The sequence below is a fragment of the Neolamprologus multifasciatus genome, chromosome 17 (genome assembly GCF_963576455.1).
Source record: "Neolamprologus multifasciatus chromosome 17, fNeoMul1.2, whole genome shotgun sequence".
NCBI classification, from domain to species: Eukaryota; Metazoa; Chordata; class Actinopteri; order Cichliformes; family Cichlidae; genus Neolamprologus; species Neolamprologus multifasciatus.
In genome coordinates this window covers 1611646-1625217 of record NC_140455.1, presented here as the reverse complement: position 1 = coordinate 1625217, position 13572 = coordinate 1611646, and the positions used below count along the sequence as shown (strand labels likewise).

The following is a 13572-nucleotide window of genomic DNA, read 5'->3' as shown; positions in this document are numbered from 1 at the left end:
TATCCTGCTCTGATTATCCAAATGAACTTTTGATTTTATCTGATAGAATTTCTAAATTAGTGGCAATGATCTCTGAAATATTGGGATTTTATTTTTATCCCCATGCATTTCATTCCTTTAGACACCAATTTGAACTTCAATGAGGGCAATAAATTAAGGAAGCAAGCTGAAGATGCTGGCATGGCTTCTTTGGCTTATGGCATTTAATTTTGCAACCAGATTATTTGAAAATCCACCTCCAATAATCCTAATAGAGAACAGGAGCATCATTGCACCAGGTTTCTTGACATTTGGCTTTGTGGTGTTTGCATAATCTTGCTGACAGACAGACAAAGAGCAGTAAAAACATACCACCGCCTCAGCTTTGACTAACCAAGTAACCAAGCTGTTTTCACACACACGTCAGGACATTTTAAAAGGATCATCTATCAAAGACGCTGACAAACAGTGCCATCCTGACGTTGTTCAGCTTATGCATTATTTTGGACGGCAGTAACACACGTAGTGTTGAATGAGCTGCTTATAAGCCTGTATTCGGTTCGACCCTGAACACAGGGCAGGACTTCAGCAGCCAAATGCATCCCTGCTGCCATGCTAGCTGCTGGTAGTAAATTCCTCCCAAACTCACAACTGGCTAAACTGCCTGAAACCACACAGTAATAATGAGTAATTCATCACATTTTTCAAGTAAGTTACCCAGCAGTGGCTCTTATATAATAAAGTATTAGCGTCTTTCAGACACTTTTCTCTCACACAGTCTTTTTCTTCTTCTGGCATCTGTCATAGCTTGCTCTCTCCTTTTTTCTCCATCTTCATCAGTTTGGCAAAACTTTGTGTGGGACTCTCTCTCCTTTCTTTTAAACACACACATGCGCACACACTTTCTTGTCTATGTGCTTAGTTTCTTCCTTTCTGCAGTCTGTCTCACTAAATCTTCTCCTGTCTCACTTCCTTATTCTCACATTCACACCAGCGTCTCTCTCTCTCGCTCTCCCTTTCTCCCACACACACACACACACACACACAGATTGAAACTTTACCCCTCCTGCAGACAATGAGGCCAAGCTGGCCTGTCAGTAACTCTCTGGCGGCAGCTGACGAATTAGGTAGCTTTGCTTCCCAGACCTCTCCGGAGTTGATCTGCACCTTAACTCACGCGTGTGCGCTCACACACTCACTCATGCACTCTCCAGCGCTAATCTCAGAGTTTTCCTGCTGTATTTTTTTACCTTGAACTCAAAAGTCCCTGGATGTCAGGATGTTAAATTTCCGTATGGGTCTACTGTAAAAATCTCATGTCTTCATTTCCTTTCTCATGCAGCGAATGAGAAGGTGGAGGATATCAATAGCAGCCCCAGGAGCCAGTCGCAAATGGTGAGTGCATTTTAGCCTAACTCTTATATTGTTTTAAAGCACTGTTGCATGAGAAGAGTGTTTATCTGGTAAGACAGATTTGGCAGCATTTAGGAGATGCCCTCATCAGCAGCGACTGACAGCATTATAAACCTGTGGATATGAATATATTAACAGAGACAGTGTTGTCATGAGCAGCTCTCACTTCTATTTGGATTTAAGTGATCAAGAGCTAAGATAAAGTAACGGTTTCATATATTATTTGAGTGAGAAAAAGTTACATTGTATAAAGTACTCACACTTTGTTTGAGTTTGCAATCTTTGTTGGTTTTGTGCTGATTTTTAAATGCAGATTGACTAGTTAGCAGTAGTAGTAAAACTGATTCAACTAGTTCCCTTTATAATAAGCTTTGCTGTTGGTATGCAAAGTCTCACTTCTCCTGAACCCAGCCACGGATTTCTAGCAGTAAAATAAGAGTCATATATGATCAGAGCCCCTCATGACTCTTAATTGTTTTTACTAGTCAGAAAGATGGTGATGACCACTTTAACCGCAAACCGACCAAAAACAGTTTCATCTTGGACTTCTTTGCCATTTTGAAAAATCTGTATTTCTGGCTGCTCTGCGGCTGAGTGGTGTTGGCGGTGTCGTGTTTCCCGTCTGTTAATGAGACGACGGGCTGCATAACCGCTGATTTTCGTCACTGTGAGATAATTACCCCTCACTTTAACCAGAGTTGACTAAGTGTTTATGCAGTGTTGGTTTGCCCTTGGCATCTGCCCTCCTGCCATTAAAAGTGACTAAAGCAGTTTTAACTGCTCTGGTTTGCTTTCTTAATAAAACACCGGGGGCGACGAGTGTGTTTGGTCCCAACGGCGTGTGTCCTCTGTGTGTCAACCTTTGTCATACGTGTACCACAGTGTCTCTTTGTGCTATTTTCTCATATGGATCAATTTTAACAGATGGACTTCCACACGAGGCGAGAACATTTATTTGATAAAATCACTGTTTCTTCCCAAAAGCATCCCATTACCGGAATGAACCGAAACATATTTCTACAACTTGTTTCACACAGCAGTTTTCAGCTGTTCCATGGTGAGTCCAGCTGTGGTGAAAGCAGACTGTGCACTATGTTGGAAAAACAAGTTTAAAGAACCAGGAAGGAAGAAAACGTTAGGGTCATCAAGACCTTGCAGACCCTTAATGTGTGTGAGAGTTCACTGTGTTAAAACCTGCAAAAATAAACTCGTGCAAATGTATTTTTCTTGTCACATAAAATGATTCTAGTCCTGCCTGGAAACAGCTGAATCCAGACTCTTGCACTGGTCACTAAGGGCAAGCTTCTGCAGCAATGCAAGTATGTGGTTTGATACGCCAGCGTTCGCTCCGGGTGTTTGTGTGTGTTCGTGCAGTTTGCTCTTTGTCCCAGTCGCTTACTAAGCCCATTGATCCACCACCTGCTCTGGCTGCAGAGGGTCTGGCCAGCTTGGGAAAAAGAAGTTTGAGGAAGCACAGTTGCTTATAGAGTGAGTGAGAAGGGAAGGAAATATCTGTCACGCACATACAAACAACTCCACAACGATGCAGCCAACTAGCAGCGTTTGAAGGTTTTTACAATGGCAGATACTGTAAAATAGCAATTAGGATATGTGAAATCATGTTAGCCTCAAATTTAAATTACGTGTTAAGCACAAAACACTCTGAGCACCAATGTGTGTAAAGTGAAACAGGAGTCTGTTAAGTTCACGCTAACCTTCATGGTCAGGTGGATGCAGCTACCATGATTGTGTCTTTCTTTTCATTACAGTTAAATTTTCAGTTCCCGTTTCAGATTGTAAAAGACTCATAAAGGATTGTGAAACAACGCTCATAATCAGTTCTTGCTTCATTAAAACTTTATGAAAAATAAAGTTACAATCTAATGTGTGTGTTCATGTAGCAGTGATCAAGTCCAGGTTTGCTCATTGGCTGCTTTATGTTTTGTCTGTATGAACATTAGAGGTAGGAATCACCATACATCCCACGATACGATATTATCACAATACTTAACGCACGATACGATATTGTTGCAATTTTTAAAAATATTTTGCGATATTCAGATTCTGTACATAAATGTAAACTTTATCAATATTCATTTTATCTAATATCAAAGTCTCACACTCAGTCTTTCTCTCATTTCAGTTTGATTGTTGACAAACTGAACGGTTTGTATTACAGTCTAGTCCAACTTAACTGAATCAACCATCTGGTACAATTATAGCTATTCTGAACTATGCAGTTTATGAAAACTATGCAGCCCCTTCAGCAACTGAAGAATTTGAAAGTAAATTAAAACCAAATATAATTTTACATTAAATAAAAAAGTTTTAAACTTAATTAAAATAAAACATGTCTTAAATTAAAATAAGTAAACTGTCATGTTTATTGCTGCCAAAAAACAAGTTAAACACATTTGGACAGTGAAGGAATGTCAGGATTCTTGCTCAGAAAAAGGATCAACATGCTCTGAAGTCAGAGCACAAAAACCTTTTTTGTAACAAAATATCGATTTCTGCTGTCCCTGTATCGATACATTATTAGCAAACAAAATATCACCATGCTACACAGTATCGATTTTTCCCCCACCCCTAATGAACATGATCCCAGTTTGCAAACTGCCTTTGCCTTGGCTTCACCAAATGAACTGTGTTACCCTAAGAGATAAACGTGATAACACTTGAACATATGGTGGCTTTCCGAGAGCAAAACAATGTTGTCTGGGTTGCCTATCCTACGAGCTCGACCACTAACATTAATTTGAAACTTAAGTTACTCACTGACAACTTTTCCTCATATCGAGCTATTTTTTTCTCACTCTTGGCTGTGTATTTATGACATGAGCTGTGAATTTTGGAAATCTGCCACTGGCCACCTTACACCTGGAGCTTAAACGCCTTGGCCAGAGACATGACAGTAGCAGCAGCTGTCAGTGGAGGGACAGATGAGTCTGATTTACTTCCTCTGCACAGCTTTTCCCCCTCATTTGGGACTTTAGGCGGTGATCCTGGAGTCACAAGCCTGTTTCTCTAACTGGTAGGTCGCTGGCGCTCTGTCGAGTGGAGCGAGGCCAACTGAGCAGCTGCTGGAAGATGATGAACAGAAAGCAGCACGACATCAGCATCTGCAAGCTCGTCTGCTAATCTACATACATAATGCGCTCTTTTTCCCCCTCTAAATCCTTGTTCACAATGCAAAAGGGCCACAGGTCAGTTGAAATCCAGTCACTTCCGGCAGTTTTTTGTTTTGTTACAAACAAAAAATGTTGTTGATATTTATTTGGTCTTTGAAGTGAATTGTGCTAAGTGTGCATTTCATAGTTATCTTCTACAAACAGTCAGTACAGTCCAGTCATTTTGCCCCTTCTCATGTTATTTCATGCAAGCATGCTTTATCATACAAGTGAAGGGTAAAATTTAAAGTATATTCCATTGAGTATAGATTTCATAATCTTTGCATTTTGTGTTGACCTCTCACACTTAGCTAGCCAGCACACTGTGCAAGTCCCTTTCCTTCGCCCCTGAGTTCTTGGCCCTTATAATTACAAGACTAAAGGGTATTACCTTTGACTGCTCGTGGGCTTGTGGGATAATATGCTGAAGAACAGTGGAAGTATGAATTATTAGAAACTCTTTTCAAGTTCTCTTCGCCTGGTCTAATTTGCTCTCATTAAGAACAATATGTTAAAGAGTCTGACCTTTGATCGCCTTACTAATACAGTGCATAACAAAAGCCAGCATTTATCTCATGCATAACACTGAAATGGAGATGGAAATAGCACAGCTGAAGCACAGTTAAGCTTAACCTTTTAAATAATATACTTGAAGTTACAGTTACACTTATTCTCGTGTCTCTTATATCCTCTTTTAGATGCTTTGATCCTGGACTTAATCATTTTAATAATGCATACAGATTCCTTTTTGTCACTTGCAGGTGAAGCAAAAGCAAATTATATCCGACCTCTACTGTGGCCACATCTGTACTGTAAAAGAAATGCTTCCAGGAATGGAAAACAGTTTTCTTGTTCGTTAATATGTTAGTTAATACAGAGTAGTGGTAGGCTACCTGACCATACCATCCACTACTGTATCCAGAGGGCTACTGTATTCAGCCTCAGAAGGAACATCTGCAGCCACTACAGTACCCAGCAAAGATAATGAGAGATTGTATTAAAACCCAGTTGTTACAAAGAGGCTGTCAACCCAACAAAGTGCAATTTAGTTTCTTTCTTAACCTGTTTTCTGCTTTGTGATAACAATAGAGAGTAGAAACTGAAGGTTTGGGGATTAACCAGTTTAGTTTTTCCCACTATAGTCTTCACCCCAGTATACTTGTAGTGCAGGGGTGTCAAACTCAAATACACAGTGGGCCAAAATTCAAAACTGGATCAAAGTCGCGGGCTAACATTAATATTCATTGAAAAAAAATCTTCCTCCAAATATAACAAGGAATCTTTTCTTAACAGTTTTTCAGCAAACAAGTTTTGCTGAAAAACTGAATATGGAACAAGCAAAGCTTAATACTAAACAATATATATAACTTATATAAATGTATATATAACTTTTCCAATTAAATAACACATCAGTGGAATTCATTTCTTAAATAAAAAATGCATTTGCAGCCTTCTGAATTAAATTTTTATCATTTTATCATTTATCAAATTTTCATCATATTCTCCCACCTGTCCAGAAAGCTCCTGTTTTCTGCCTTTCTTTTTGCCATTTTGGGATAGGTAGCATGGCGGTATTTGCATGGTTGCTATGACTATGGTCAACAGAGGAGAGGGTGCTAATGGGTCCTGTCATGACTGACGTGCCAAAACACCAACAGAGCATTCTGGGAATTGTAGTATTAGCAGTACATGCACTGTATAATACTGGCAGGCCAGCTCTAATATTAATTTTGTATGGCTTCGCGGGCCAAATGTAATTAGGCTGCGGGCCAAATGTAATTAGGCGAGCCAGAGTTTGACACCCATGTTGTAGTGAACTGAATGCTCTTCTCATTTTTGAATCTGGGAGACATCTATCTGCTAAATGCCTGTGATGTCAAGCTGTAAATGCATTCTGTGGATTAAAGAGCTCACACAGGGTCTTTGTTCATCTCCCTCACCTTGCGGCATGCGCTGCATGTAAAACCTCATGCCCCCTGACAGTGCACTTTCTCATAATTGTACAGACATCTAAAGAAATTAGATGCACACCCAGGTTTTTGAATTGAGCGAGGGATTTATTTATTTTTTTTTCCCAAAATTATTTCTCAGAAGAATCGTGCTCAAACACGAGAACGGCAGGCGAGGGATGGCAGAAGAGGCCCATTCAGCAGAAAATATTAAAGGCTTGCAACACTAATCCACTTCATTATAGACAGACATCATTAGCAAACCACTGAGCGCTTCCTTGCAATACGGATGACTGTGCAGTTTGACTTTCTGAGGGAGTGTGTGTGTGTGTGTGTGTGTGTGTGTGTGTGTGTGTGTGTGTGTGTGTGTGTGTGTGTGTGTGTGTGTGTGGCTTCCAGCGACCTCAGCAATGGATGTCAGGAGAAAACAAACATGAGTAAATACAAAGACGCTGAGCTGCTGCATCAGTCAGGAGAAGGTTGTCCGGGTAGGAAAGATTCCATCAAACAACTCACCAGGCTAATCAACTCGTTTGTACTGCTTTTCATTTGAGCTATTGACTTTTAAAGTGTGTCGTGGATCATGTTTAGACTGCCTATTGGCAGCTCTGGACCTCCCTCAATATTTTTAGTTTTCACAATGCAAATGTTTCTCTTTTGATTAATTTGAAGTGATTGCGTCAAACTGCAGTACACTTTGTCAGATTTTACTGCACTGCATGTGCATTTCACTCTTCAGGAAAAACACAGGGGAAAGAAATCTGATGTGATATAAAACGGCTGCTACTCAATCTGACAATTTTTGTCTTTTTGCTTGTCATTTTTTAAAGTGCTTTAAAAAGCACAATATATTGTGAGGGAATGTAAGCTCCTCTGACTGGTATCTGAAGTACTGTTTCTATTTAGTGATGTGCAGACATTTGCAATTTGTTAATTACATAAAAACAAATCATAACCATGAGATTTCTGTGCTGTTAACCTTTAAAGAGCGCTCAGTTTGAAGTAAACACAACACAAAATTCCTTTTTGCTAAAGCATATAGTTAGGGCTGGACCAGGTGACCCTGAATCCTCCCTTAGTTATGCTGCAATAGACGTAGGCTGCCGGGGGATTCCCATGATGCATTGAGTTTTTCCTTTCCAGTCACCTTTCTCACTCACTATGTATTAACAGACCTCTCTGCATTGAATCGTATCTGTTATTAACCTCTGTCTCTCTTCCACAGCATGTCTTTATCCTGTCTTCCTTCTCTCACCCCAACCAATCACAGCAGATGGCCCCGCCCCTCCCTGAGCCTGGTTCTGCCGGAGGTTTCTTCCTGTTAAAAGGGAGTTTTTCCTTCCCACTGTTGCCAAAGTGCTGCTCATAGGGGGTCATATGATTGTTGGGCTTTTCTCTGTATCTATGAAGCGCCTTGAGGCGACTTTTGTTGTGATTTGGCGCTATATAAATAAAATTGAATTGAATTGAATTGAACAACAGCTTAAGTTAGTCAAATGTTTAGCTTAAATGTCGTGGCGAACATGCTCAGAATGGCTACACTGTACTATAGTAGAAAAGTTGCTTCCTTACATTTCTTAATAAATAATAAATTATTGATGCACTAACAAATACATACACTGTCCAGCTGAAGCTGGTTGGCTCAAAGTATTTGGTCATTAACTCAAGTATTAGACAAAATAACATTATTAGCTGAGTGCTGCTAGATGAGCAGTTAAGAGATAATGATAGTTTTTAACTAACTACCCACTCATCCAATCACTGATGCATTTCGGTACCCGGGACAATACACAAATCTATGCAGTCAGTGACTACAAATCTTATAAATGAACCAGATATGATTTGATCAGCATAGTTATTTAAAAATGTAAACTTTTGAGTGTTTTAGCCTTTCTCTCATGATTCGACTGGGTGTGTGCTGCAATTCAGGGTTAACTGCATGGAGACTATAAAAGTCCACCAGTTTCATCTGGGCTCCATCTGTTGGCAGCTTGCACACCAGCCAGACGCGAGGACGAACAGCACGAGTCGCTCAGTGGCGTTATCTTCACTGGCCTGATGCTTCGTCGTCGGCACAGCTCGCTATTAATCTCTGCTTCTAATTGATTGTGTTCCTAATTTGAGTTCCTGGCCCGGGTTCCTGCTAAGCAAAACCAACTGGCATTTGTGTGACAGTATTTTTCTGGTCTTTGATTTGATTACAGCAGCCCTGGCTGTCAGATGACTAGCCTATTATGAGAGTCATTTGGTCTGGAAATACACTGACAAATGGATGATGGGAACTCAGGGTTTCTGAAACATCCCTGATGTCATTTTGCATGCCCGGCGACTGGCAGCGAGTAAAGGAGGAGGAGGCAGATGGCCTGTTTAAGCTGCTGAAGCAACATCCACACCGAATATATTTCATTCTTATTGTTCAGTCTGCATGCCCTGATGGCAGAGCGGGTAGAGAGTGACGAGAAGGGTTCACATTCCATTGTTTACCCATAGGACAAACATCTAAAACACATCAATAAATCCCTTCTGCATCAAAGGCTGAGGTGATACCTTTAAGAATAATAATAGTAGTAATAATCTTTTCACAAGAGGGTTGCACCCAGGATCACTGTGCAGGGTGCACACTCAACTAGAAGCTAACATTTGCCGGAACTACATTTGATATTTGAAATATTGTGTTTCAGAGTGGCATTGATCAGTGGGAAAAATCACTACTGTAATTTTGATTAGCAGTAGTGATGCAACATGCAACACATGCTTCTACTGTGATGGGCCATCAAAGCCAAAACAAAGTCACACACGTGACGCAGAGCTTCTATAGAAACCTCTCAACACGGTTTCACAGCAAAACATGTATTAGAGATGCCGGTCCACCGTGTCCATTTCACGCTTTGCCTCTTCAAATATAAAGTAGATACGAATGCAGAAGCTGCACTACCAGCAGGGGGAGATATATTTAAAGCCACAAAGTCGATAGTGAGCAAAAAACGTGAAGGACAGTCCACGCCTTTAATCGTCAGAGTCCATAAAGCAAGGGAGCTAATATGTCTGCTTAAACATGTTCCTGTGATTATTTTCATGTTGGCTTGAAATAAAATATCTCCCTCAGCTGTTGCCACTGAAACTTGCACACGGTGGACCGGCGTGTCTATTACATGCTTTGTTGTGATATCGGGTTTAACCTCTGGGTATTTGCACCACTTATAATTTTAGAGGCATCTTTTGGTGTTTCCTAATCTTTATAATTCATCTATGTGACGAGCTAATTGTGTCGTGTTCATGTGGACGTCTGAGGAATTGTTTAGCTTTTAGCAAAGTATACATTCACAGAACTAGAAATCTCGTAAGAGCATGTCTTTATAAGTGAAATAGTGAAAATCTGCAATCTATTTCAGGATTACTAAATCAAAAATAAACTCGGGACCAAAGGTCTAAGTTTGAACTAATTTTTTACTGGATCAGGTGCTGAGACCCAAATGCCCCAGCATCCGTGCTTTGATGAACAATATTTGCTTATCTATCTCTGCTCTTTATAAGTGTTGAAGCATCCGTGTGGCATATGTCTTTTTCTCTGTTGTTTTCTGGGCATCGACGGACCCCCTCACATGGTTGTGGTATAAATGGAGCACCTTGCGGCTCGTTACAAGCTCACTTGTCTCCATTGGAAGCTTTTAATCACTCATTATAGCTGAATGGCATCGGCAAATGTTCTGTAAGGGAGCAAAGAGCTGGCTTGTTAAATGGGCACAGTGAAGCACTGCTAAACTTTGATCTGCCTCAGTTTGTTTCACTGTGAAATAGCAGCTGCAACCCTTCTCGACCGACCCGTATTCCCTGTGATTGTTTCAGTTTGGGAATAGCTGTCCTCTACCGATTCACTCACTCACTCTGTCCTTAACCTGCTTTTGCTTGCATGGGTTTCTTTAATGCTTTATCTCGTATCGCTCTTCGATCTGTCTTATTCTGTACGTTTATACCAAATGACTCACTGCCAACCGTCAGCTTGTGCTGTTACAGTAGCTTCCCTCACCCACCTCCCTGCCCTCAATGACCCTTGGCACCTTCCCCAGCCACGGGCTGCATGACTTTGGATGTGTCACTGCTGCAAATTTTCATTCCTAGCTGCCTGAACAGAAAGTGGCTAGCTTGTAGTATGCTCAGCTTTCCAAAGGAAAAAGTAAAAACTGTGTTTCACGTGTTTGCAGAGTCAAAATTCATGATTTTAGCATGAATGGGAGTCATTTTCCTTCTTGTGATTCCTACGCTTTTATTCCACTGGCTTTACACAATTAAAAGTAGTGCCCACTCACTGCTTGTACAAGGGAATATTTAAATGTCTTAGCAGTTCTTTGTGATTACAGCTGATTTATCACAAAGTCTGTTCAACAAAGGACCTACTATAACATGTCACATCTCTGCAGATTATTGGGGTTTAACCACAAATGTGTACACTAGGGGTGCAACAATACTCGTATCGATATTGAACCGTTCGATACAGTGCTTTCGGTTCGGTACGCATTTGTATCGAACAATACAACATTTTTTAATTTATTTTATCAACTTTCCTTCTGACGATGCTGTCTGTGTTGAGCGCTCAGTGGATCTGCGCTCGACAGTGCAGCCTAGGTGGAGTAGTCGAACGCAGATTCACTGAGCGCAGGGTAAGCTAGCGAGACAGAAGTTAAGCTCTCCTTGCAACATGGCAAATTGAACCTCCCCCACCCTCATTCAGATCTGGCGTTTGGAACTATTTTGGTTTTCATGTGAGGTATGACCCTGAAGGTAAGCGCGTCATGGACTAAAGTAAAACAGTATGTTGGATGTGCCACGTAATGCTCAATTACATTGGTGGGAACTACTGCGTTAGCGCAGTTAGCTCGTTAACGTGTTGGCCGTCCAGCCCCACGCACAGGGCGATCCGCGGTAGCTCTTTAACGGAGATTTGCCATGTTGTGGCGTTAATGTCACTTCAGATTAACGCTGACAGCACTAGTGGGAACACAACGAATATGACTGCACATTTACTCCGACATCATCCTAGTGCAAAGACAAGTGGAAGCAGACAAAAACAACAAGCACGCATGCTACAAACTTTACCCGAGTCATTTAGACAGCCGTTAGCACATGATTCTCCTTATGGGGACCTGATATGTTTAATATGCTGCTGGGAATATAGCCCAGAAGAAGCGTATAGTATAGCTTTTATTTTGGAAAGAGCCATTTCTCTGTAATAAACTCTCTTTTCCAAAGATGAGGGATTTCTCGATCAGATAGATTTATTATTTTATCCCCTTGTTGTTTCAGCAACATTAAATTTAAAAACTGTACATTTGATTTAAAATATATATTTATAATTTTAATACGTCCATAAGTGCACGTGGCACCAGGACGCTCTAGGCCGTAGGTCGATGATCGATTTTGTAATCGTATCACCAGACCTGCGACCATATGTTCTGGACACTCGGGTAAAGAGAGGGGCTGAGCTGTCAACTGATCACCACCTGGTGGTGAGTTGGATCAGGTGGCGGGGGAGGACGCTGGACAGACCTGGTGCACCTAAACGCGTAGTGAGGGTGTGCTGGGAACGACTAGCAGAGGCCCCAGTCCGCGAGATCTTCAACGCACACCTCCGGCAGAGCTTCAACAGCATTCCGAGGGAGGCGGGCGACATCGAGTCCGAATGGACCATGTTCAGCGCCTCCATTGCCGAAGCTGCTGCATTGAGCTGCGGCCGCAAGGTGGTTGGTGCCTGCCGTGGTGGTAATCCCCGAACCAAATGGTGGACACCAGAGGTGAAGGGAGCCACCAGGCTGAAGAAGGAGTCCTATCGGGCTTGGTTAGCCTGTGGGACTCCGGAGGCAGCCGACAGGTATCGACAGGCCAAGCGGAATGCGGCTCGGGCAGTGGCTGAAGCAAAAACTCGGGTGTGGGAGGAGTTCGGAGAGGCCATGGAAAAAGACTTTCGGACTGCCTCGAAGAGGTTCTGGCAAACCGTCAGGCGTCTCAGGAGGGGAAAGCGGTGCTCTACCTGCACTGTGTATAGTGCTGGCGGAGCGCTGCTGACGTCGACTGAGAAAATTGTCAGGCGGTGGAAGGAATACTTCGAGGACCTCCTTAATCCCACTGACGCGTCTTCCAAGGAGGAAGCAGAGTCTGGGGATGAGGGGAATGACCCGCCAATTTCTGGGGGCGAGGTCACTGAGGCAGTTAAACAACTCCTTGGTGGCAGAGCCCCTGGTGTTGATGAGGTCCGCCCCGAGTTCCTGAAGGCTCTGGACGTTGTAGGGCTGTCCTGGTTGACACGCCTCTGCAATGTTGCGTGGAGATCAGGGGCAGTACCCGTGGATTGGCAGACCGGGGTGGTGGTCCCCATCTTTAAGAAGGGGGACCGGAGGGTGTGTTCCAACTACAGGGGGATCACACTCCTCAGCCTCCCCGGGAAAGTCTATGCCAGGGTGCTGGAAAGGAGAGTTCGTCCGCTAGTCGAACCTCTGATGCAGGAGGAACAATGTGGTTTTCATCCTGGTCGCAGAACACTGGACCAGCTCTTCATCCTCTCGAGGATACTTGAGGGTGCATGGGAGTTTGCCCAACCAGTCTACATGTGTTTTGTGGACTTGGAGAAGGCATTCGACCGTGTCCCTCGGGGTGTCCTGTGGGAGGTGTTGCGGGAGTATGGGGTGTCTGGCCCATTGCTATGGGCCATTCGATCCCTATACAACCGTTGCAAGAGCTTGGTTCGCATTGCCGGCAATAAGTCGGACTCGTTCCAGGTGGGTGATGGGCTCCGCCAGGGCTGCCCTTTGTCACCGGTTCTGTTCATAATTTTTATGGACAGGATTTCTAGGCGCAGCCAAGTGGCGGAGGGCTTTCGCTTTGGTGGCCTCAGGATCTCATCTCTGATCTTTGCGGATGATGTGGTTCTGTTGGCTTCATCGGGTGAGGGCCTCCAGCTCGCACTGGAGCGGTTCGCAGCCGAGTGTGAAGCAGCGGGAATGAGGATCAGCACCTCCAAATCTGAGGCCATGGTTCTCAGCCGGAAAAGGGTGGAGTGCCCACTCCGG

General features: G+C 42.8%; 1 protein-coding gene across 3 annotated transcripts in view; it reads left to right on the top strand.

Moving 5' to 3' along the window:
• nav3 (neuron navigator 3) overlaps positions 1-13572 on the top strand; it is a 265011-nt gene that overhangs the window by 111326 nt on the left and 140113 nt on the right. For all 3 annotated transcript variants that reach the window (XM_085138223.1, XM_085138222.1, XM_085138224.1), the window contains exon 3: positions 1322-1374. In XM_085138223.1, coding sequence (XP_084994349.1) covers positions 1322-1374 — 53 coding nt within the window. The remainder of the gene's footprint in view (positions 1-1321; positions 1375-13572) is intronic.